This window comes from Gymnoscopelus microlampas (genome assembly GCF_963454915.1).
Source record: "Gymnoscopelus microlampas genome assembly, chromosome: 19".
NCBI lineage: Eukaryota > Metazoa > Chordata > Actinopteri > Myctophiformes > Myctophidae > Gymnoscopelus > Gymnoscopelus microlampas.
Genome location: NC_139956.1, coordinates 45,957,016 through 45,983,587, shown reverse-complemented (window position 1 = coordinate 45,983,587; position 26,572 = coordinate 45,957,016). Strand labels below are relative to the sequence as shown.

The 26,572-nt window shown below is 41.5% G+C and overlaps 1 protein-coding gene across 1 annotated transcript in view; it reads right to left on the bottom strand.

Moving 5' to 3' along the window:
* LOC311034546 (netrin receptor UNC5D-like) overlaps window positions 1–26,572 on the bottom strand; it is a gene marked incomplete at both ends in the record, with an annotated part of 179,271 nt that overhangs the window by 20,864 nt on the left and 131,835 nt on the right. The window contains 5 exons of the mRNA XM_084042426.1: window positions 762–911; window positions 2,568–2,753; window positions 10,970–11,002; window positions 18,264–18,428; window positions 21,570–21,737. Coding sequence (XP_083898552.1) covers window positions 762–911; window positions 2,568–2,753; window positions 10,970–11,002; window positions 18,264–18,428; window positions 21,570–21,737 — 702 coding nt within the window. The remainder of the gene's footprint in view (window positions 1–761; window positions 912–2,567; window positions 2,754–10,969; window positions 11,003–18,263; window positions 18,429–21,569; window positions 21,738–26,572) is intronic.

Below are 26,572 nucleotides of genomic sequence, written 5' to 3'. Positions count from 1 at the left end.
TCAATTAGCTTTATAGGCATGAAGAAACATCCGTTTACATTGCCATTTGCCAAAGCAAAAATGAAACGAACCAACCAAAAAATCAAGACTGAAATGTACGCAAAGAGGGGATCCAGATGTGTAAACAGAGATGTGTCACATTCACGCAGGAAAACTCGTGGATACTGTTTATCATATAGTGTTGTGTGGGACTCAGTGTATGACGTATCCTTCTTCTTTTCAATATTTGGTGTTTAGGTACATTAGCGCCACCAACAGCTCTGGTTAAAACTGGTGGAAATGCAGGCCCGTTCGCGGCCGGTTCTCTAGAAAGCACCAAGGTTCCAAGAATCTAGAATGCACCGGTTCCTGTTTCCTGGTGACTTTCCATGAATGGTCGGAGGGAGGGACTAAGACACAAGAGTCAAATTCCAATACCCACATCTCTGCTCACCCGTTCATTCCACACTCGGTCCTCCAGCTTAACCCGGAAAGTTGGTCCCAAATTGTAATCTGCTTGTGGAGGAGCCGAGACCGGAGAGTGAGTGGGCTCTCCAAGCCGTTTGGAGCGTCAACCAGCGAGTGTACAATGAATAACATTCTGAATAACAGTGATCAAAGCTACTGAAGCAACACATTAAATAATGGGTTGATTTTTATTTATACTATCAATTTATTGAAAAAAATAATTTGACCCCATCTCCCAGACAGCGTATTTGGGGTATTGGAATTTGGCTAAGGAAAAGACGCAAGTGAGGGAAGCAAGGATCTGTTCCTCTCACCTTTGACCTTGAGGTCAGGTAAGGGGTCAAAGAGTGACCGCTCAACCATCAGATCCTTCTCCATGGAGTCCTGGAAACACATGGTGCTGGTGTAGGTTCTAGACGCCGTCAGATCAGGCTGCATGGAGGAGTTGATCAGCAGAGGATTTCCTGAAAAACACAGTAATATGAGCAGTTTGTTTTGTTAGTGAATATACAATTGTGGCCCTATCTTGCGTGCTGACTTATCCCTTATACCTAATCTTATCAGGCATTTTTTATTATTTTGAAAAGTCTTTGTGCAAAAACTTAGTCCCGGGTTTCCAGAAGGTGGCATACCCGTTTCCTGTTCCGGTTCAGCTTTGTATAATTGGCGCGGCAGCAGATTTGAACCGCAAACACATAAGACACCTTCACAGAACAGGAAATGGGTATGCCACCTTCTGGAAACCCGGGACTACAGTTATATACTCGGTGCATTTAAACTACAACCATGTTTTCTGGTCAAGGTCATGTGCACAAATCAGTTGATGAGAGCAGATAACAGTAGAATCTGGCAAAGAGAAGTGGATATGCAGTACAAATGATATCCGCTAGTGTATCATTTGTACTCACCATGGAAAAAATTATGCAAAACACTCTCCATCAATAACCATATTCCATATTCACACAGTAGCCCATTTGCTCTTACTCAGGGTGGGGGTGGAATGCATTCCTGTGTTTTACATTATCCACCTCAGCTTTGATTATAAAAATGTTTTTTTTTGTAATATATAAATACATTTTTAGATGATACATAAATAAATCACTTTAAGCAGCCATTTGAAGCTGTGAAAAAAAGCATAAATAAAACTTGTTCTAAGCTCAGTAAATCATTTTGAGCTTAAATATGATCTTGATGTTACATTTTACAGCTACACGACCCTGTCCGTCCGTGTAGCTGTGTATCCATTTGTGAACAGCTAATTTAAGCCTATAACTCTTGAACCATAGGTCATACAGTAAAGTTTTCCTACTGGATCATGCCATAACTCCCCCATATATTTGTGCCTGACTACATTTTCCACCATAAAACACATTTTGCTGCTACTCCTACAGATGCTGTCCAGAACTCACACAGTGATACCAGCCTTTGATAAGAAATAAAATACATGGTGCATGTCACCTTTGATGCTACTTAATGTGAAATAACCAACATCTGCAGTTGTCTTTGTTAAATATTAAAAATGATTAGTTACCAGTTTGAAAGTTCACAAAGCCTCCTATAATAATATTTTGAACCAGGAAAAGTAAACTTGAGAAATGGATCGTTTTTTTTCCACATGTTCCTAGCATCATTGCCACATTAAAGCAACACTATGTAACTTTCCTCTTCTACCCCGGATTTGAACCCCGTTTCCTGCGCAAGTGCTGACATTTTTTTACCATTGAGCTATAGAGCTTACCTGCTTGCTTAGGGGATAAATTGACTATTTTGACCATCGGGTCAGAATTCGTGTCAGATCCTGTGTCTATAGGTGAGACCTTTGACACGATCTAAATGTCTCAATGGAAGAGCAGGGAGACAAAATACAACCACCCCAATTGTATAAGTTATATTGTATTAACATACTCTACCATACAAATTGGACCAAATGTAAATGCATCAATTAAGCTAAAGTTACATGGTGCTGCTTTAATCTGAATACATTACTGTATTTGTGCATGCAGAAAAAATAAAAATAAAATCAGTAACACCATTACACCAACATTGTTTTTGTAAGGCACGTGTCGTGTGTGTGTGCGTGCGTGCGTGCGTGCGTGTCCGCACGTGCGTGTCGAGCTCACCTTGGCTGCAGGACTTGAACGTGAAGGACTGGAAGTCTCCAGTGAGAGCCGAGGAGTCGATGACATCCACACCGTACTGGCTCTGGTTCCTCCTGTACAGAGTGACGCCCACGATCAGCAGAACCACCGTCACCAGGCCTGCAGCCACGCCCGAGTACAGAGCTACATCACTGCTGCTGTCCACGCCTGAACCAGAGAGAGAGAGAGAGAGAGAGAGAGAGAGAGAGAGAGAGAGAGAGAGAGAGAGAGAGAGAGAGAGAGAGAGACACACCTGAGTACAGAGCTACATCACTGCTGCTGTCCACACCTGAACCAGAGAGAGAGAGAGAGAGAGAGAGAGAGAGAGAGACCTGAGTAGAGCTGCATTACTGCTGCTGTCCACAACAGTGGTGGAGTAAAAGTACAATATTTGCCTCTGAGATGAAGTGGAGCAGAAGTAAAAGTACAGCAAATGGGAAATACTCCAGCAAAAAAATCCTCAAAAGTGAACTTAAGTACAGTACTTGAGTAAATGTACTTAGTTACTTTACACCACTGGCCGCGCCTGAATGCATATCGAGAGTGGGGGATGATTTCTTCTTCAGACCATTACCTGTAGGCCACGCTGGGCAAGACCTAGCTGGTTGAGTGTCTAAACGTAAGTACCGGAATTTGGCGTGTTTTATAATAGATCGCGTTGTTCTCTGGAAATATCCGGAAATAACGTCATCCGAAGATTTCCGCATCCGTCCACCCCCTGTTTATTTGTTTCCTGGAAACGGCTCTAACTTACTCCGGTTATATTTTATCTTCTCTGGACGACGAACAGTCATCCCCTTTGTGTTTAAAAACGGTCTGACACGCGTTCATAATATATATATAAATGTTCTGTTGGGGAGGTGGGAAATATGTGTTTTTTTCCCGTTATATACTGCTTTCAGCGTGCCTGCGCCCGTGAAAGTTACCTTGCGGGTGATTTTCTTTTCCTCTGGGGGTCAGGCCATGGATACTGTTTGTGTCTACACACACGATCAGACGATGGGTTATAATGGATATACATTTTCTGTGACCTGTTGAAAAGGTTATAAAACATGAAAATCGCTGGTAGTGGGTCAGTTTATTCATGTAGTGCAGGAGATAACCAAAACAATCGTTCCGTTTGTGATACAAGCATGAAATTTGGTACACATATAGCCAAAGGCATTACAAAAATAATTGGAGATGGAGCCATCGAGAATTTTCAACATGGCGCCCATGGCAGCCATTTTTCAAAATGGACGCCAGAAACAACTCTTTTCATATGACTTAGGGACATACTATGATATTTTAGACATATTTACCATATATTAGTACTTGGTAAATGTCTGTTGGATAATTGAAAAGTTGTCATTTAATATTCAAGATGGCCGCCATTTTTTAAGATGGCAGCCATCATTTGTGTGACTGTCTGATATGGATGATCTTGGTGTCTAATGAGTCATTATTTATGATGCAGAAATCAAATTTGAAACATTGGAATTGGCCAGAAGCTTCCTTCTACCTCAAAACTGGATGGACAACTGTTTCTTTCATGATAGCAGCCACATTGGCCAAAATAAAATGTATAATTGCGTGAAAATAGATCTATTATACATTTAAAAAAATCGTTGAACCAATAAACAAAAAAAAATCCTCATATTTGCAAGAACAGAACCATCCAATGAATGGATAAGTAATAGAGTGGATGTTGAAGCACAGCCAGGGCACACTGGCAACACCACTGCTGTGAAACTCAGCATGGGGTTCAGTGCCAGCTAAATACACTCCTCTTAATATTGCCTTATTTCCTGTAATTAATGTGCTGGTTGTGGTTATAGTTTAGTGGTAGTGTAGTTTAGTTTCCTAAATGCTATCTAACGTTAGCCCCACATCTACATAATCGATGGGTTAAATTTGTAGTCCTACACTAGCCATGTCGAGGACCAAACACAGGTGTTCAGCTCTATATCAGATAAATTGAAACATCCGTGTAGGTCCTAAACATGGCCATTTAGGACTACAAATGAAACCCATGTATAGTTTACATATTTATATGTTAGATAGCCGCACCTGAATGGACAGGATGTGCCAGCGCGGGAGAGCCGAGCCAAGGGTAACGGGGCTTTATATGATTTTCATTTAGTTACCCAGATGGTGTACAGATCGCACAGGAATTAAATGGCATTGGATGAACGATCGGGCTAGGTGTAGGGCAATTCTCTGTTCCGAACCTAGTTGTATCCCATACAAGAATGTGTTTCCCTAGTAGTAAATGGTGGTAAAAGGATAATCCCTCGGCCTTAAAGTTTACTGCAATCATTACTTTTTTAGTTGAGAAAATGTCAAAGAGATTTCAACTTGTGAATTTTGATGGTCAAGGACCATCAACATCTTGCACAGCCAAGACGGACTGGAAGCTCTGTATCATTTGCCAAGAACACACAACAGAGGCATTGAGATGTCCTTTGCAGAATCCGCGAGCAGACAAGGAGAGTGGATACACTTCACTTGCAGAACATTTAAGACAGTTTAGTGAACTTGGCCAGCTCCCTTCAACATTTCAAATTGGAAGACTGGATGAGGGTCATGGTATAGAAGCAGCCATGGTTGCGAACAAAGCTCAATACCATAATACATGCAGGCTGAAGTACAACGAAACCAAGTTGCAAAGAACAAAAAAGCGAGCGTGCAGTGAAAGTGCTGATCAACAACTGGAATGCAAACTCAGAAGGTCCCAACCAAGTCGGACTCCTGAAATGAGACAGGATATCTGTTTCTTCTGCAGACAGCCTGCTGGAAATGAAAGCCTTCGTGAGGCTGCAACATTTCAATTGGACAATCGGGTGTGTGCTGCTGCAACCCTAATTCAAGACACTGAATTACTTGGGCGACTTAGTGCTGGGGACATGGTGGCCATTGAAGCAAAATATCATGCCAGATGCCTAATAAGTCTCTACAACCGTGCAAGAAAGGCTAAATTAGAAGGTCTTGAAGATCATGGTCAGGGACATGCAGCATCAACCTCTGGTGTTGTGTTTGCTGAGTTGGTACTTTATATAGAGGAGGCCAGACAAGATGGTTCAGCACCGGTATTCAGACTAGCTGAACTTTCCCAGCTCTACAAGTCTCGAATGGAGCAGCTAGGAGTGGAGCTTGATAGCAGAGTTAACTCAACAAGGCTGAAAGAGAGACTTCTTGCAGAGTTCCCAGACATGCGAGCTTACATTAAGGGAAGAGATGTCCTGATGGCCTTTGAAGACGACATCGGCACTGCTCTTGCCAAAGCCTGTGAGCAGGATAATGACGAAGATGCACATTGCACGTGCTGCACAGATTGTCCGTCGTCAAATATTTGGGGAGGCCAAACCATTTAACGGTTTTCCTGAACACTGCCAAGAGGACTCTGTGCCACAGCTTTTACTTACCCTTGTGAACATGGTACTGGAGGGACCCAGCATCAAAGACCAGATGGAGGCAACATCTCCTGCAGCACTTAGAATTGCTCAGTTGCTAAAATTCAACTGTGTTAAGCACAAGAGGGCAACAGACACAACATCTTCTGTCAGACACAGTACTGCACAAGAGACACCAGCTCCATTATGTAGGACTGATGCTGCATGCCCACACACGTAAAAGAGAACTTGTCGATAAAATGGCACATCTTGGCTTGAGTGTATCTTATGATCGTGTTTTTCAGCTTTCAACTCAGATGGGGAGCCATGTCTGCCAGCAGTTCCATAGAGAACAAGTGGTATGCCCTCCACAGTTGCGCAGTCATGTGTTTACCACTGCTGCCGTTGACAATATCGATCATAATCCGAGTTCAACCACAGCTAGGGATTCATTCCATGGTACGGCGATCTCTTTGATCCAGCATCCATCTTTTGTTGGTGAAGGGACTGACCGAAGCCTTCTTATACTCAATGGACCCGAGGGAGGATGTTCCAAGACCATTGACCGCTTGCCAGCCTACTACACCGAGGTCCCCCCTGTTGCTAGCAATATCAAGGTCTCACAGGTTCCAGAAACAAGGACAGAATCACTCACAAGAGATGGTATTAGTGAGCATACCAAGGAAGAGTACCAGTGGTTGGACAATGCAAGTGAGGTCATTGAAAACGAGAGTGCACTGCCCTCTGTTTCTGTGAAGGCGAGTGTGAATAGTCTTCCTTGTGAATGGTTAGACCCAAGGTTTGGCCTCACTTATTGTAAGATATAACAAATCAGCTTAGAAATTCTACAGTTATTCAAATTCTGCAGAAAAAATGTATAATTTGACACAGAGATCATCCATATCTAACCAGGCTGGAAAAAATGGCGGCCATTTTGAATTGTTGATGAATTATCCCAAAAATACATTACCAAGCACATGTGGTCAATTAATTCAACACATTTTGTCTACAGTGTCATATTATATCCATCACTCATTAGAAAACAGTTGTTTCTGGCGTCCATTTTGAAAAATGGCTGCCATGGGCGCCATGTTGAAAATTCTCGATGGCTCCATCTCCAATTATTTTTGTAATGCCTTTGGCTATATGTGTACCAAATGTCATGCTTGTATCACAAACTGAACGATTCTTATACATTTTATAGCTAAACAGCTGGACTAATGTATATAGACGGGTTTCATGTTTGTAAACATTGAGAGGATATGACCGCGCAGAGGAGGGGGAAGCCTATAGAGGGCGCCATTACCCGCAGCAGCTCTGGTCAAATGTCCATTCATAAAAGAAATGATCTTCACCGGGTTTAATGAAAGTAGATTAAATTGTGCAGTTTGTAATACCTTGTTTACGCAATAAAAATGATTTGTCGAAAGTTGGATCTGTTTGTATATAATAGCAGCATTATGCCTATTATGCCTATAATAGCAGAATTATGGCTATCTAACTCCCGAACATAACAACAGAGTGAACGGCGCTCGTTTTCGTTTCCCCCGAGCATGCACAGATTGCGCATTCTGCTCTGTGATGACGTCGCGCGGAAATGCGTCTATACTCTGGCAGAGTCTGGCAGTGAAAGAGTTAACAATCCTTCCTGTTCGTATTACGTCCTGCCTTATAACATACCACATAAATAAACATGAGTACAGTACATACAAGAACAAAATAAGAACAAATAAGACAATGTCCTTTACTTTTTGAAAAAACATTTATTTTATTCAAATACTCTCTACTTTTTCTTTATTATAATAATGGTCTTCATACCCAGCCGTAGCCCATGCACCCTTGAAAGATGTCCCACTCGAAGACCTTTCTTACAATTCTATTGTAAGAAAGGTGCACACTCCACTGTACCTCATTGCGTTCCCACCCCATATCTCCCATGATAGCCAGGGTTGGCGTAAATGTGCGTACTCCCAAGAAGTACCGCATTGCTCTATTGTGTACAGCCTCACTTTTAGGATATTGCTTAAATTCCCACACCCCTGCTACATAATCCAACACTGGACGTGACGTGGGGGTCCCACCACCATGATGATGTCATTGCGTGAAATCATCTATGACATCACCGGGGTCTATATGACCGGCTGATCGCCAGCATACGACGTCAGACCGCAGAACCATCTTCTCAGTTGCCAACTTGTATGCATTATTTGTCCACAAATAATCACAAGGTTCCCAGTTCGATCCCGGGCTGGGGGGCTCCCCCAGAGTTAGTGTCGAAGTGTCCTTGAGCAAGACGCTGAACCCCTAATTGCTCACGGTGAGCAGGTTGATGCCTTGCATGGTTTCCTCCGCCATCGGTGTATGAGTGTGTGTGTGACGATTTGATGCATTGTGATCTTGTAGATTTGCTATTTTCAAAAGATTTCTACCGCTCCGCTGTTCATCCAATTATTGGCATAGGAATATGACAAAACAAAAGAAGTATCCATGAATTCAAATCTCCATGGGTTGACTAATCGATAGAAAAAAAAACGATTTTGGGTGAACTATCCCTTTAACTTTGTGCCAAAACCACCCCCCCCCCCCCCCCCCCCCCCAGGCTGAGTTGGGTTTTAAGTGATATTTTAGGATTGAGTTAGGGTTAGAGAGGAGAGTGATACATGAGGTTATTATTGTATCATTTTATTTATTTATATTTTAGGATTGGACAGGAGAGTGGTACATGAGGTTATTATAGTATGTATTTATATTTCAGGATTGGAGAGGAGAGTGGTACATGAGATGGTGCCAGAGATGCAAGAGAGGGACGCAGATTCTTATATAACGGAAGAGGTGTGATAACATAATTGGATTATCATTCTAGTTATGTATGAATGCAAATTTGCAAATCACTGTCAAGGGACAGCTCATGCATTAACCACACGGATCCTAGCGTCACTATTCTGGGCATATCATATAATTGGCAAACATTCAGCAAAAGTAGGCAAACATTGGTTGTGAGCTTGTAGATCGGGGAATTTTGACATTTGACTTACACTGTACAACTAGGTATATACAGTAGAGCTTAAGTGGTTAATATGTTTTGTACTGTATGTCTTATTTGTGTGGTTGATGAGCAACATAGTAAGCATGTACATTAACTCACTGTTTTCCAAACAGTGGGTCGGGGGCCATCTTTGGGTCGCAAACCAATTTTTAAAAGTTTAAAATCAATTAAAAACTATTTAAAAAAAAAAAAACGAAAGTATTTCACAAATGAAATGAAAAAAAAAAGCTAATAAGATCCATAAATAAATGTTTAAAAAAGCTTAAAAATTAGTGAAAATAGCAGATCCACAAGCTCACAACGCGGCAGGAAAAATAAGTTTGGGAACCACTGCATTAACTATGTGACCTTACGGGTCCATTTGGTACCATTCGTACTCTCTTCAGAGTTAAAGGTTCAGTCTGTTTATTTTTAATTTTTTATTGATCGAATACTTTATTAGACAAAAATGTAAACACCACGGAAGTAAACTAAAACTCTTGTGCTAAAAGGATAACACAAACAAGTCCTGGGGACTTATTTCCATTGTGGTCCTATGTATGTCATCAACTCTGTGTCTTTTTCTTATTATTATTCTTTTGTTCACACCTTCTAAAGTCCCTCTTCCATTACATTAAATAGTCTTATATGTGTTGCATGTGTTACCGTACATTAACTAGTTGTATAACAATGTGTTGCATGCGTTGCCGTACATTAACTAGTTTTATAACACTGTGATGCATGTGTTGCCGTACAGTAACTAGTTTTATAACACTGTGATGCATGTGTTGCCGTACATTAACTAGTTTTATAACACTGTGTTGCATGTGTTACCATACATTAACTAGTTTTATAACAATGTGTTGCATGTGTTACCATACATTAACTAGTTTTATAACAATGTGTTGCATGTGTTACCATACATTAACTAGTTTTATAACACTGTGATGCATGTGTTGCCGTACATTAACTAGTTTTATAACAATGTGTTGCATGTGTTACCGTACATTAACTAGTTTTATAACACTGTGATGCATGTGTTGCCGTACATTAACTAGTTTTATAACACTGTGTTGCATGTGTTGCCGTACATTAACTAGTTTTATAACAATGTGTTGCATGTGTTACCGTACATTAACTAGTTTTATAACAATGTGTTGCATGTGTTACCATACATTAACTAGTTTTATAACACTGTGTTGCATGTGTTGCCGTACATTAACTAGTTTTATAACAATGTGTTGCATGTGTTACCGTACATTAACTAGTTTTATAACAATGTGTTGCATGTGTTACCATACATTAAGTAGTTTTATAACACTGTGATGCATGTGTTGCCGTACATTAACTAGTTTTATAACAATGTGTTGCATGTGTTACCGTACATTAACTAGTTTTATAACAATGTGTTGCATGTGTTACCGTACATTAACTAGTTTTATAACAATGTGTTGCATGTGTTACCATACATTAACTAGTTTTATAACAATGTGTTGCATGTGTTACCGTACATTAACTAGTTTTATAACAATGTGTTGCATGTGTTGCCGTACATTAACTAGTTTTATAACAATGTGTTAGCAATGATGGGAAAAGGGAATCTATCACCTCCCAGAGAGAGGCTGTTGCTACCTTTTTAACATGTGCAGTTTACTGTACAGAAGCATTGTGGTGTCTTTTTGTGTGATAAAGCACTATGTGCAACTTTAATCTTTAAAACACATGAATCCTAGCATGCCAAATCTGGGGGCGAACATTTGTCGAAAATAGAAGATCTACAAGCTCACAACGTGTGAGCTTGCGTAAATGGACCATTGACTCAATATTAAGCTGTTTAGAAATATGATAGGCTGGAATATAACAGACATGACGGAAACTTCACCTCCGCCTTGTAAATAATTTTCCCATATCAGTACACATCAGAATGCATTATCACTTACACATGATGTTGTTTGTTATAAAATACTAGTAATGGAGAAATAACTCACCCTGTGGCGTCACATCGTGTAACAGCTTTCCATCTGCAAATACAAATACTGAATTTTACGAACTTTTATATAGAAAAAAATCTATTCTACCACTTAAATCCCTGCATCCGTATTGTGGGGCTTTTGCATAAAATAGCAGATCTACAAGCTCACAACGCGTCGCAGCGCGACGCCTTGTGAGCTTGTCGATCGGCTATTTTCAGTGAAAGCAGACACAATAACAGACAACAGGAAAGATACAGAATCCTGAGGGACTTAAGTGGTTGAAACATAAATCAGTGCGCATGGTCTGTAGACGTGAGAGACATGAAAAACTCTGTCTTCACTGAACGTTTTCGGTAAAGACAGACTCAAAGGTAGGGTAAGTGAGAAATCTCAGCCAATCAGGAGAAAGCACCCATTTTTAAGCTTCATTTTTATAGTGTTCCAGTTCCAATTTTGCCTGCTCATTTCTTAGTGTCATCACTTCCAATTTCACTTGTTTAATCTATATCCTGATTGAGTTCTCTATCCTGATTGGATAAAATTGCAAATTAAACTGAAACTGAAACAAAAATGCAAAAAAAGAAAAAAAAAATGTTTTCAATTTTTATTTTATTTTATTTTTTGATTTTTTTTATAATTACAACCCTTTTCGAATTTCGAACGAATTAGGAGCTAAAAATGTTCAAAGATTTGCTGCTCCATTCACTTCAATGTTAAAATTCAAACGGACAAACAATTCACATTGTTTTTTGGTTTAAAACTACTGGTTTTGAAATATATTCAAACATCAAACAACACATGTCAACGAGGTCACAATGACCATGAAAATATTCTGTGGCTACTTGAAAAGGTACCAAAATCGTTCAAAACTTTGGCAGAGGCTACAGACTGCTCTAGAAAACCTCTGGCAGGCAATGTGTTAATAAAGAGGTGGAGAGACAAGGAGACTCCTTTTACTGAACAAACACTCTATAGCAATGAGTACTATCAGAATATAGAGCTATTTAACACTTATTTTAACCAAAGAAAATCACTTACCCTACCTTTAATGAGAAAAGGATTCAAGTTGTGAGGACGTATTGACAGCAGAGACAAGTACTGCATTCTGCTCAGATGGAGTCACGTCACACTATCAAAGTACATTATCTGATAATCCTTTTGCCAATATCTGGCAATTTAACAGACTTGTACGGTGTGAATTAACGGTGCTGTAAGTGATCTTTTGGGGGTCATGCCTATGTTCCCTCAGCCCTATGTTCCCTCAATCCCTAACAAATTTATTTTATCCAAATTAGTCCCTATGTTCCCTCAGCCCTATGTTCCCTCAACCCTATGTTCCCTCATCCCAAATTAGACCCTATGTTCCCTCAGCCCTATGTTCCCTCATCCCAAATCATACCCTATGTTCCCTCAGCCCTATGTTCCCTCATCCCAAATTAGACCCTATCTTCCCTCATCCCTATGTTCCTTCAGCGTCACATATGGCCCTTCCATAATGTGCTGTTGGGGTCACCTGTTGGGTTCCCCCGGGCTCCCCAAGGCATCCCCCAAAGGTATAAGACTATATATAGATATATTATTAGTAAGTTATAAGTTATAAGACTTCATAAAGTTTTCTTTACACCGATGATGATGGTGACCACAACATTAAATTGTGGCTACGTGGTGCAGCTCCGACGGCCCGCTGCTCCGAAAGCCCACCAGTCCGACAGCCGTCCCTGGGCGCGGAGGTGGACCGGGGACCCCCGGGGGTCCCTGGCTCTGGAGGCTTAACCCGACCAGTCTGTCGGTCGGGTCAGGCCTCTACAGCCAGGGACCAGAGATGTGATTTTTTGTTTTGTTTCCGGTGAGCGATCTGGCACTTCCTTCGCAGGATTACAATGGGTGCTCCCAGAGCTGCTCTAGCCCCGCCCGCGCGGGGAAAAACGGAAAAAACAAAAAGACCAAACTCACGGTTCAGACCGTGTTCGGCACCGAACCGCCACTATGTAAACACACGGTTCAGACCGTGTTTGGCACCCGATGTGTTAAAGGACAACTTTGTTTTTTTACAACCAAGGTTTATATTTTAGCTTGTAATTAAAGTAAATAAATGATGAGTGTAATTTATTTTTCATTTACTGCTTTCTATAGTTTTAGCATTTTTTGCGATATTTTTTACAGTGGGCGGGGGCATTCTGTCCGGTGGCTAAATATGCCTTTTTTACACAATAAAAAAGGTCCGGCTGTCTGAGATGGCCAGATGTGAGTTATTGGGGGCTAGAAGAGCTACTGTAAATAATAATAAAGAAAACGCCGGGTTAATGTGTTAAAAAAAATACATATTTAGCCACCGGAGAGAATGCCCCCGCCCACTGTGAAAACACTGTAAAAAAGATTGTGAAAATTGCTAAAACTATAGAAAGCAGTAAATTTAAATTTTTTAACACTCATCTTTTATTTACTTTAATTACAATCTAAAACATAAACCTTGGTTGTAAAAAAACAAAGTTGTCCTTTAAGCACCCCTCAGCGGGCGTTAAGTGAAGTTACAGACCGTGGCCCAAGCACCGCGGGGACCTGGTGGTACAAACCAGAATAGTCGCCCCTGGGACTATTCTGAACTTAGCGCGTCGGGCCGGCTCACCGGCCGGTCCCGCGTACCCACGATTAAGCACCCCTCGGCGGGCGATAAGTCGGGGGGGGTCCCGCGGCCTACAGACCGCAGGTACCTGGTGGTACAAGGGGTGCCGCAATAGTTATCACGCCCATTAGCAGGGTCTTGTTTCCTCGCTGAAGATTGTCTTCTTTCCTCTATGGTCTGAGCTGATTTCATTTCTCTTAGCTATGGTTTCGCTAGGTAGCTGGTAGGGACAGTGGGAATCTCGTTCGATTAACTCGGGTGCAGCCACTGCTGAGTTGCGGGACAACCGCGGCGCCGGGCACAACGTACCCACATAGATACGTAGCTGCTCGCAGGTTCATGTCAAGTTCCCCCGCCCCCAACCCCATCAAGGTAACTTGCCTTGTGGGTCCACAATCGGGAACTTTGGTTTACTCAACTCCTGCGTGCGCCACCTATGTTGTCTACACCCATATCAGTTACTGTCCCGGCGTGGTCACTTGGCAGTGACTGCACGCCCAACTCAGACGAGTCTGCAGCGCCCTTTAAGACAAGCATATGCTACTGGCAGGATCAACCAGGTAGGCCTCCTGTTCCGCCACAGAGACAGCGCGCCCAGGTGAGGCGCGCACCGTGGGGTTGCCGGTCCGTGGAGACTGCCAAGGCCCCCCGTGAGAGGGGCGGCGGGAGCTCCCGGCGGCCAAGCTCCCCACGGCCAAGCTCCACAGGTACGTTCTAGAGCGAGTGGGCGTCCCGACCGGGAGACTTTTTCACAGGAGGGAGGCAGGGACGAGCGGGACGCCTCCTGGGCCACGGGGAGGGGACAGGGAGGTACGACGCGGAGATCCACAGACGGAGCCTCACGTCGGGCGAGGCTCCGTCGCCCTAGCTATCCTATGGCACCAGTCGGCCCTTGTCCGTAGCTTCCCCCTCTCCACCAGGGGAGAGCCAGGGCGACCTGAGGCTGCAACACTTCAGGCTGCAACCTCCAGGATCCATGGCCCTGCGAGGCACGGGGACGCCCCCGAATATGGTGCACCATGTCCGGCCATGGTCTCTAGCTACCCTATGGCACAAGTGGCCACTTTCCCCCCAATGCGAAATTTCACGCATGGGAGAGGCAGCGAGCCCTAAAGCTCCTGAGCCTTCCGGAGCTTTCTTCGGGTTTTTTGGCCACCGTTTGCCCGGGCAGCCACCCAGGGGCCCGGGGGGGGGGGGGGTACCGACACGTGCGCACCCCCGGCCCGGATCCAACGAGCCCTCCGCCGGCCCCGAGCGACCCACGGACCGGGAGGTACGGGCCGTTTTAGCCCGAAAAAGCGCAGATCGACAAGCCGAAAAAAGTTGGAATTTTAGGCCGGGGGTCCTCCAGGGGGTCCCCGGGGACCTCTGGAGCCCATGCGGACACTTAGAAAAAAAAATCGAAATTTTTCAAAGAACCATGATTTTGGGGGTCTTCGCCGCCCCGTCGCTACCCCAGGAACTGGAAGGTGCCTCTTCCTGGGCATGATCCCTAGCTATCTTATGGCACGAGTCGGCCCTTCTCCCTGGCTTCCCCCTTCCAGCAGGGGAGAGGCCAGGAGCCCTGGGCCTCCCGGCAGACTGCCGGGTTCACACTCCGTTGCTCTACCCGCTCCGGGAGCCACCGTCCCTGGGCGCGGAGGTGGGCCGGGGACTAGTGATGAGCGGGTCGGGTTTTTTCATGACCCGCCCCGCCCCGCCCCGCCCCGCGACGGAACCCAACCCGCCTCAACCCGCCCCGCGAACCCATATATAAATCTATGGCTCAACCCGCCCCGCGACCCGCGATGTTTTTTTAATTCCGTAAAATCATGGTTATAAAATAATCCCCAAGTGTATTCAAACTGTTTTATTGTTATTATTCTTATTCTTATTAGGAATAAAGACAAAACAAGAGCATGTGATCATTTTATTTTTTTTTGCGTGTGAGAGCGGCTGACCCGCTCACCCACAGCCCGCATAATTGCCTCTGAAATTCTGACTCGACCCACCCGCGCCGCGGGTTGACCCGCGGGTCCCGCGGGTTACGGGTCGACCCGCTCATCACTACCGGGGACCATGGACTGGGGAGGGCGCCCCGCGGTATTGCGCCCCGCGGCCACCACAGGCCTATCCAGGCTTGTGGATCTGCTCTTTTTCCACCCTTTTTGAGCCCGGATTTCGGCTTTCGGACCCGCGGGGCGTCGGAGCCGCGCCACGTAACCTTAAATTGTACGTGTTGAAAGCATGTTCTGGGGGTACGTATACGTGTACATTATGTCACAAGGAAAACTTGACCATGATGACCATGACCATGACTGACCATGATGCTGACCATGCTACTGACCATGATGCTGACCATGATGCTTGGGCAACATGATTGGTCAAACTTAATTGCTTTGACCTGGTCAGCTAAGACACATTAAACTATATGTATAGTTTCTCTCATCAATTCAAATTCAGACAGCTGTGAAACTGACTGATGTTAAATTATATTGATAATTTCTCATCAATTCAAATTCAAACAGCTTTGAAACCTATAGGTACCTATAACAACAGCTGCAAAGAATTACTGATCATTGCAGTGAACTATTGAACTTTTATCACAGCTAATAAAGTAAAATATTAATAATAATAATGATACATGTCTATACTAATATCGAGCTTTTGTAGATATCCAAAACAACTATATTACAAAAGTTTAAAGGTATAATAAGCTATGGAAAACTTAGCTTATTATAAAAAATAAAAAAAATAGAGGGGGATTTAAATGAGTACAAACAAAGTTCTGATATACAGACATGAACATTACACAGTCAAATGAATACGGGTTGGACATATACTGTATACCTGGGGGTCCTCCCCCAGAAACTTTTTAACACAGTAGATACTGTGTTAAAAAGGGAGTTTAATACTTTTATTATAGGAAAATTATGGGTAAATTATTTTATTTTATCCATTACAACCCTAAACTTATAGAAATCGTTTTGATGACTGAAGCAAATAACCACTCCTGATATTGACATAATTCTGACATGATACTGACTAGGGGTGTCACGATTCACTTACCTCACGATTCGATTCAAAATCGATTCCTAGGGTGCCGATTCGATTAAAATTGCGATTCTGCGATTAATTGATATTCGATTCGATTCTGCGATTTATTGCGATTTTCTAGGGTGCCGATTCGATTAAAATTGCGATTCTGCGATTTATTGCGATTTTCTAGGGTGCCGATTCGATTAAAATTGCGATTCTGCGATTAATTGATATTCGATTCTGCGATTTATTGCGATTTTATAAAAAAAAAAAAAATAATAATAATAATAATAATAATAATAAAAAATCGATTTTAATATTTTGAATCGATTTTTAAAATCGTGGCATTAAGAATCGCGATTTATTCATGAATCGATTTTTTTTGACAGCCCTAATACTGACCACCATGATACTGACCATGATACTGACATAATACTGACATAATACTGACCATGATACTGACATGATACTGACCATGATACTGACCATGATACTGACATGATACAGACATGATACTGACCATGATACTGACATGATACTGACATGATACTGACCATGATACTGACATGATACTGACATGATACTGACCATGATACTGACATGATACTGACAGACAGACAGACAAGACAAAACATTAGAATATTACATGGGCTGATGGAACATAAGGCTGAAGGAACATAGGGCTGAGGGAACATAGGGTTGAGGGAACATAGGGCTGAGGGAACATAGGGTCTATTTTGGGATGAGGGAACATAGGGCTGAGGGAACATAGGGTCTAATTTGGGATGAGGGAACATAGGGCTGAGGGAACATAGGGATGAGGGAACATAGGGCTGAGGGAACATAGGGCTGAGGGAACATAGGGTTGAGGGAACTTGAGTACGCTCCCATATTTTGTGGTTAAATACTAAATAGTGTTAACAAGTTTAAAGCTGTCTATATTCTGATAGTAATCACGGCTATATAGAATGTGTGTGCAGTTAGAGCTCTTTAATAAACAGGAAATACATTTTCAGGTGGGTTAGGGTCGGTATCATCAGGAAAAATAACCCATTTATTAGCTTTGATCTCAAAAGAGATCACCGTTGCCGTCAGTCATCAGCGTTGCCAGATTGTGGGAGAGAAATAAGCAATCAGGTCTATGAAAACAAGCCCAAAAGAAGCGACTAACACATGAGCACTTTGTGGGAGGCATACGTTAATCCGACATTCCATTTCTCCGACTATGTGGCATCCGCGTGCGGTTAGGGTTAGGGTTCGGGTTTGGTATAGGGTTAGTATTGGAAACGTCGGAGGCATGCGCTGTCGGACTAACGTATTGCACCCCTTTAAACCTATCTATACAAGCTCACAGCGTGTCATGAAAGAAGTCTTGGGTAAAAAAGTTTAAATAATATATATTTTTGAAACATTTTAACAACACAAAATGTGTTCAGATGGGGGTCTGTGGACAAATACATATTAATTTGGGGCTCTTTGACATGAACATGTTTGAGAACCACTGGTTTAAACAACATTAGGAAACAAGCCCAAAAAACCCTAACCCACAACTACCAAAATCTCACAAGCGACATTACAGAAAAACAAGCCCAAAGTCGCTTATAATACGTGGACATGGCAACACTGGTTGTCATGGTCTTAATGGTTAAATGAACACCTGTGACTCACTGTGTGTGCAAAGACCCCCGGTACAGTTGTCATGGTCCTGTGTCGCTCCGTCACACAGAAGCCCCCCGTGTTTGGGTTGAGGAGACGAGCAGTCTCTGCTGCGCTGTTTCTGACACGTTGTCCCACACGCTGTCCACTCACTCCATGTTCCCCAACCTCCATCTACTGAGAGAGATGACATAAAACAATAAATAATAATAATAACTGTTTCTGACACGTTGTCCCACACACTGTCCACTCACTCCATGGAGCCCAACCTCCATCCACTGAGAGAGATGACATAAAACAATACGTAGTTAGAAAAGGTCTCCGCCAGGTCAGGTATGTTGTTGTGGCCTCCTGGTGGCGCTATAACAGGCCAATGTGAAAAGTGTGGTATTTGTTCCTCGGCCTAGTGGGAATGTGCATGCAAAATTTCCCTGAAATTTTCCAGGGAGTGTGTGTGAATAGTTTCGCAGCAAAAATAATTTGAAAATAGCAGATCTACAAGGTCACGACGCGTTGTGAGCTTATCTGTTATTTTCAAATAGCCAAAGTATAGGGCTCAAGTGGTTATGTATGTTTTTTAATAATAATCTAAATCTACAAAGTAACTAGTAACTAAAGTTTTCAAATAATTGTAGTGGAGTAAAAAGTACAACATTTGCCCTTGAGATGTAGTGGAATAGAAGTAAAAGTATTGGCTTGTTTACTTTACACCACTGCGAAAAAAGGGATTCTTACAAAATGCTGACAACACAAAGATAACCTGTCTTTCACAGAGTCTCCCGAGAAAGTCTTTATAGAGCTTTTACCGCAACATTCACACAGTAAACATTGTCCTCCCAACCGGGGATAGACGTGAGGAGCGCGTTGGAGCATCTTGCTGACTTGTGTCATGTTTCACTGACTCCCCCTCCCACCATAGGCTCTATGCACAGCAGCCATATTATCACTTCCTTCACAGGTGTTACCAATGATACTAATGAAGGCTCTGTTCCATTTAGTCTAGCACAGTGGTTTCCACGACCCCCATAACTCTGAGAGTGTACAAATGGAACCAAATGGACCCTTACGGGTTCCATTTGGTTCCATTTGTACACTCTCAGAGTTACACACCCGTAAGGGGCCATTTGGAAGCCCATGAGGGTCCCTGGACCCCAACTTTAGACCCACTGGTGTAACAGAGTGTTTCCAGTGAGTCAACATGCACAACATCAGCACCCTGACTCTTGACCAGAATGGAACAGAGCCTTCATTAGTATCATTAGTAACACCTGTGCATTTCTTCATACTATGGCTGCTGTGAATAGAGCCTATTATGACTCCAAGCATTTTCAAGCCTTTCTCTGATCATCTAAATGCAAATAATGTGTTTTTGTTGAATTCAGATGAGGAAGAAAAGAAAAAAACTGGTTAACCCTTTGAATCAGGGAACGCATGTCTGTCATTTTAGATGTCTTTGGCTATTCAAAAACAGCAGATATGCAAGCTCATAGCGCGGCACTGAGCTTGTAGATCTGCATCTTTTTTGGAAAAAACTTGAGCATTTGTGCAAATCTTTGAATATATATTTTTTAAAGCGAACATTTGTAAAATATGTTTTGCACAACTTTTCACGATTTTTCAAAAATAGCAGATCTACAAGCTCATAGTGCGGCACCGAGTGCTGCACTATGAACTTGTAGATCTGCTACTTTTTTAATAGCCAAAGAAATCTAAAAATGACAGAGAGGTGTTCCCGAATTGAATGGGTTAAAAGGACCACTTTACTCATTTATTGATGTTATGTAAGAACAGTGGGCTTCTATTTAACTTTCCAGGAAGAGAAAGGCTGTAGTTTCGGTTTCATTTCATGTCTTCTTTTTCCCACTTTTATAAACTTTTTGTGTTCAGGGTTGCTGTCTAAGAATGCTGTGTGTTGCGTACGTTGCAGACATAAAAAATGAGGTCAGAGCATAAAGAGACTGTTTGAAGAGAAATGTGTAATTACCCTAAATGTAGCACAGAAAGAGAGAGAGAGAGAGAGAGAGAGAGAGAGAGAGAGAGAGAGAGAGAGAGAGAGGGGGGAAGGGGGGGAGAGAGAGACAGAGAAGAGAGAGAGAGAGAGAGAGAGAGAGAGAGAGAGAGAGAGAGAGAGAGAGAGAGAGAGAGAGAGACACAGCTGTGTTCCCTAGAGCAGTGGTTCTCAAACTTTTTCGTGCCAAGGACCCTCAAATAGACACTTATTAGCCCGCGGACCCCCATTTGAAAAGATAAGCCATGGACCCCCATAATAGAAGATTTTTACGGCTCTCTAGCAGTGATTTTCAACCATTTTAATTTCAAGGACCCCCAGTTTGACATGCATTAGGCTACGGACCCTCATTTAATGGCATGTACTGTATGTCTCTGGGACCCCAATTCATATTGTAAAATCAATGATTTGGTTTCATTTGTACACTCTCAGAGTTACAGACCCATAAGGGTCCATTTGGTTCCTAACTACCATTTAGCTGGGGACCCCCTGGAACTCCCTCAAGGACCCCTGGGCGTCCCCGTACCCCACTTTGAGAACCATTGCCCAAGAGAATGCTGTCATAAATACAGAAGCACCGGCAAACGTTGCATGAGAGCTGATGAGAGCTCAGCTAAACTACTTTCCACGAGTTGTGTTGTCAGCCTTGTATTCACAGAGCAATGAGAGCCACATCACTTTACATTATTATAATGGATATTACAACATTACCGATCAATATTATTATAATCCATATTCTTATAAGGAATATTACATTACTAACCAATATTCTTATAAGGAATATTACAACATTACTAATCAATCAATATTATTAATCTTTCCGCCGGTCACCAAATTATTGGCTTAGGAATGCGACAAAAATAACTCCTTTAAATAAGGAGCAGAGCAATAGGCTCTATTCACAGCAGCCATATTATGAAGACATTCACAGGTGTTACCAATGATACTAATGAAGGCTCTGTTCCATTCTGGTCAAACAGAGTCAGGGTTGTTGATATTGTGTGCATGTTGACTCACTGGAAAAACTCTGTTACACCAGTGGGTCTACAGTTGGGGTCCAGGGACCCTCATGGGCTTCCAAATGGCCCCTTACGGGTGTGTAACTCTGAGAGTGTACAAATGGAAGCAAATGGACCCTTACGGGTCCATTTGCTTCCATTTGTACACTCTCAGAGTTATGGGGGCCGTGGAAACCACTGTGCTACACTAAATGGAACAGAGCCTTCATTAGTATCATTGGTAACACCTGTGAAGGAAGTGATAATATGGCTGCTGTGCATAGAGCCTATTCGTCATGGTTTGACGCGTACCTGGACATAATGCGTTGCAGGTGCTCTTCTGTACAGACATGCCCTCGCAGAACAGCCCCCCGTTGAGAGGGGCGGGGTTTGTGCAGGTGCGCGAACGCCTCTGCATGCCCCGCCCACAGCGCACGTTGCAGGAGGACCAGTCTGTCCACGAGGACCAGCCTCCGTTTACTGGAGGAGAAGAAGAAAAGAAACAGGAAGAGAGGACACCCTATAAGCAATGGTAGAAGTAGATTGAATACCACAATATAGAAATACTCTGCTACAAGTATAAGTAAAACATTTAGAATGTTATGTTTTGTTATTCAAAATGTTACTTGAGTAAATACAAAAGTATTGGCATCAAAATGTACTTACAGTGCCAGCTGTAAAAGTACTATTATGCAGAATGGCCCATCTGTAATTCATTGTCTAAATTTGCAAAGTGACTAAAGCTGTCACATAATTTGCCTCTGAGATTTAGTGGAGTAGAACTATAATATATATATACAGGAAATACGCACCTCAGCAAAATAAAATTACCTCACAATTGTTCTCAAGTACAGTACTTGTACAGTAAATGTACTTTCACCACTGCATGGCAGAGCAGAAATGTCAGACCAAAGCAATCCTCACAGTTTGAACACTGACCTACTTTCTACTTCACTCTTCTTTTCTCAACAATATATTCTTTTAAATTTACAAAGATAGAATACAATACCATTATCCTTTTAAATACAATGATATAATACAACACCATGTATCCTGATGGAGTTATTTTGATTGATCATAATTTGTCTAGTGCCCTAAACCTGCTTTAAATGTCAAATTAATATAATGCTGTCATATTGGCTTAAACTCTGTCATGTACTATTCTGCTATTTCTCTGTCTATGCAAGGTCAAAGTAGTTACAGGCCTGTTCTGTGGCTATCAGTTGTTTTAAGAACACTGTATCTCGATGTTCTCTGCGCTAACAATTCCTTCAGCGCCACTGAAGTCATCACTGACCAGTGACAGGTCAGACCCGAGGCCAACATGTTGTCCGAGACATGTGGACGCTGTTGTTCAAAGATAAACTGTCACACCATCTTCATCATCTTCATCATCTACCATCATCATCCTCATCTGACGACGACGTAATCATCACTATCCACCAATAGTAGGAGGACACCTCTAACGGCTGGACGCTTGATGTATCTTCAATGATGTCATATGTTTATGTTACTGGACGCTGTTAAAGTCCAGTGCTTTCTCTGTTTAACGGCAGAGAGAGGCGACGACCGATGATGCGTTAACACCGGCTGATACTGTAACCTTCCATTCTCTCTCTGTCTGAATACAAGATATTTCACTACATCCAATGGCTGCCTGTGTCCTGAGTCTGGTTTTTCTTTGTCGCCTTTGAAAGTTACTGGTACTTTGTATACATACTGATGTGATGTTTCGCCCTGCATTGGTATCTATACATATGGGTGATAAGGAAAAAACCTACTCTATCAATTGGTCCAAATCGATGCCGGATATGGTTGAAACAGGGTGGACGAGGGGAACTGAGCTATTGACCGGAACTGTACGGTCAGACTCTCTTCCCCTGGCTTCCCCTGTTTTAATACGTATCAAACGAACCAGCCTTGGGTGTAACGATGTATCACTTCTATTCAGATGAAGGTTATCTTTGAACAGTATCACATTTTATTTTATTTTATTTATTTTGTCTTGGACCTGGACGCGATCGCTGGACCTTTGGACTTGCCCTTTGATGACTCTCCACATGTCTCAAATTCCACATGGTCCAGCCATCGGAGTCAAGATCCCCGAACCATTGATTCGGTATGTATATATTTTTATTTTATTTTACCATGGTCCAGTGATTGGGATCTCCACGTAACTTCTCCCTGTGAACCTTGATCTGATGAGTATACCTTTTATTTTATTTTATTGTCTTTACCGAACGATTTGTCTCATAAATTATCAGCCTGTTTTTAAATTACTGTTTAACACAGCTCCGCCAGGGAGTCAGTCAAGTCAAAATGTTTTATCACCTGGGAGGACATTCCCTGAATGTCTCATAAATTATCCTCTTATTTAGAATACAGTGGTCTTTATTTATGTTGTTTTATTTTCTGGCTTGTCCATTGTATATATTGATCACCACCAGACACATCCATCCTCAACGTTTTTTTACACTGATGTTTGGCTATCAGCTGTTACTTACAGTTATTTGTCTTTATTTATATATATATTTATGTAAATGCATCTAGAAATAACCCACAATCCAAACTTGGGTGTTTCGATATATTCGTGACCATATATATAAACATATGGATTAATTTTTTTGTACCTCGAATTACCACTTTATCACGTCATTGGTGTTCGGTTCGATTAGATTTATCTAATAATAGTTTTACACTAGGTGGGAGGGGGTTGTCTGTGTGGTGCCTACATGAATATATACTATTTCAGGTTTGTCATAATGTACTCATTTTTCCTTCTATACTGATATTTGACCTAAGATTAACCCCTGCCACCCCTTTACACACTGCCTATCGGCTGTATGTGGGTTAATGTTCTAGTCTACTGTTCTAGCCTTAGATAGACAGGCATAAAACGTCCGCCTTATCGGGTCTCAAATCAGCTGTTCAAGGGTACTTCAGTGTTGCTCTTCCCCTGGCCTCATATTACCTGTTAGCTACAGGTAACACATTTGTATGCAGTTGTATTTCTATGTTAGTACCACCCATCGGCCCCAGTCCGCGAGTACAAAACATTAATAGGCAGCTGCATACTCCCGTACGGCATTGCCAGGTTGCCTCCCTTGTAATTCAGAAACTTCTGCATCGGCCCGAGTCCGTTTGAAGTTTGTGTTTTACTTACTTTGTCAGTACATTTTTTTGTTTGTTTGTTTTGTCTTATATGGTTTGTTAAATATATATATTTGTTTTCTCTGATTTCTTCTGTCACCAGTCAAAGTTATATATATTGAACACAGACCGGTTTTATTTTGACCACTGTAGGTTAAATCATCCATCCATTTAATATGTTGAGCTTTAAACAATACGTTTTAAATGCCTTAATAATACATTTTATATTCCTTTGAACCAGTGAATATATTTTGCCTTAATCCTAAGTTTGAAAATTCCAAGTTTTAAATTCTTTTAAATATTTTTTATATAATTTAAACTAATAAGTAGCCTATACTTAACCCACTCAGTATAAAAATATTTCTCATTCCAAAATTAGTTTATCGCTACAATATCTATGTTCGGTGTGTATTAATGAACGATTGTTTTTTGTTCTCTCTATCTCTCTCTCTCTCTCTGTGGGTCCGCCAGTGTGTCTGTCTTCTACGGTGTGTGAGTGCGAGGGAGTGAGAGAGCGTAAGGTGAAAGTTTCTATCTCTCTTATCTTTTCTATGTGTGTGAGCGATTCAGCTATGCAGGCATGCGTGAATGTTTGAATGCGTGTCTGTCTCGCTCGTTCTCTAACAATTTTAGTCCAAATTTCAATCCTTCTCCAGTCAGTTAAAATTAGTTTACCACTCTGGTCTCTAAAACTACATTACCCATAATTCCTTACAGGAAGTGTTAGTTCTCGTAATCCTAACTGCCCCTACAGCCTCCATTGTTCAACTTCATTCAACCCATCTCAGTTAAATTAACCCTAATACGATTCAATATGTTCTAATATCAATATTGGAAAAAATTAACTATAATATTAAGTTTATTATAAAGTCATTTTGAATTATTTTAAAAGTTTTGAAAATATTTTATCATTTTAACTTAAGATTTTTTTGAGCTGGTAGATCTGCTCTTTTTCTGGAAAAATTTTAATTTCTATTTATTTTGGTGTACTTTACCTAACTCTAATATACTCTTCAGAACAAAGATGTTTATTCCTTATTTTTCATTGTTATATTTTAATTTTAAATATTTTAATTATAACTTAAAAAAAAAAAAATGTTTGAAATTTTATTTTTTCATTTTTTCTTTTGATTTTTTTCTTTCTCATCAACAGATTCATCCTCTGACACACACTATATTACAGATATATGAGTGTCAAATAGAGGGGAGTTGATGAATGATTTGATTTAAATGTTTAATGCTTTGTTTGTCTTTGTTTCATTTTAGAACGAGAATGTAAGCCACTCCATTAATCCAATTCCTGGACAACAATAATGTCACAATACCTGCTAATTGTGACATACAGGGCTAAAACTTTAATTTTATTCCAAACTGTTTTAAACTCTGTTTCATACTATAGTCAACTGTAGGTCTCATGCCAAACAGTAAATTTGATTTCCATCTATCTTACAGATTTCAACCAATGTCTTGGATAGATGTTTGATGCCCCCATGCCTACATGATGCAAGCGGGAAGTATTTCTTGAGTTTTAAGACCATTCCACGTGAGTTTTTCCCTAAATAAAGTGTAAAATGATGTAATAAATACAGGTATCAGGAGTGTACCGTTCCATGTTTCAAATACTTGGAACTTCAGGTCAACTTGTTAAATAAAGCACTGGACCGCAGCTTCAAAACGAGGAGGGTAACTTTTCTATTCCTGGACATGCACAGAATCGGATCGGATACGTAGGTGTCTTGTCAGATTTCAATTTGAAATTGTCAGACTGGCCAGTTGTCTCTCACTCTATCTCTAAGCTGCCAATGTCATTAACGGTGCTGAAAATTGATTAATCTAAACATGTTTTGAAAAGGTTTGTTGGGACAGTACATTAGCTGAGATTTTTTTTGAATTATAATAAAGTTATTTGCAAATTGCAAGGGGAAAACTTTGTTGTGTGGTGTCTTAAAATGTCATGAAATATAACCATGTTTTGCTTCCTAATCGAATAAATAACCATTATATACAGTCCTTTTGAAGAAGTACAATTTTGAATTAATATCTGAATAAATTATACAGTCCTTTTGAAGAAGTACAAATGTGTATGTTATCTGAATAACTAACCATTTATTTTTGCCCCTACGTCATTTGAAATCTCTGTGTCCTTACCTAGTCACTGTAAGGTT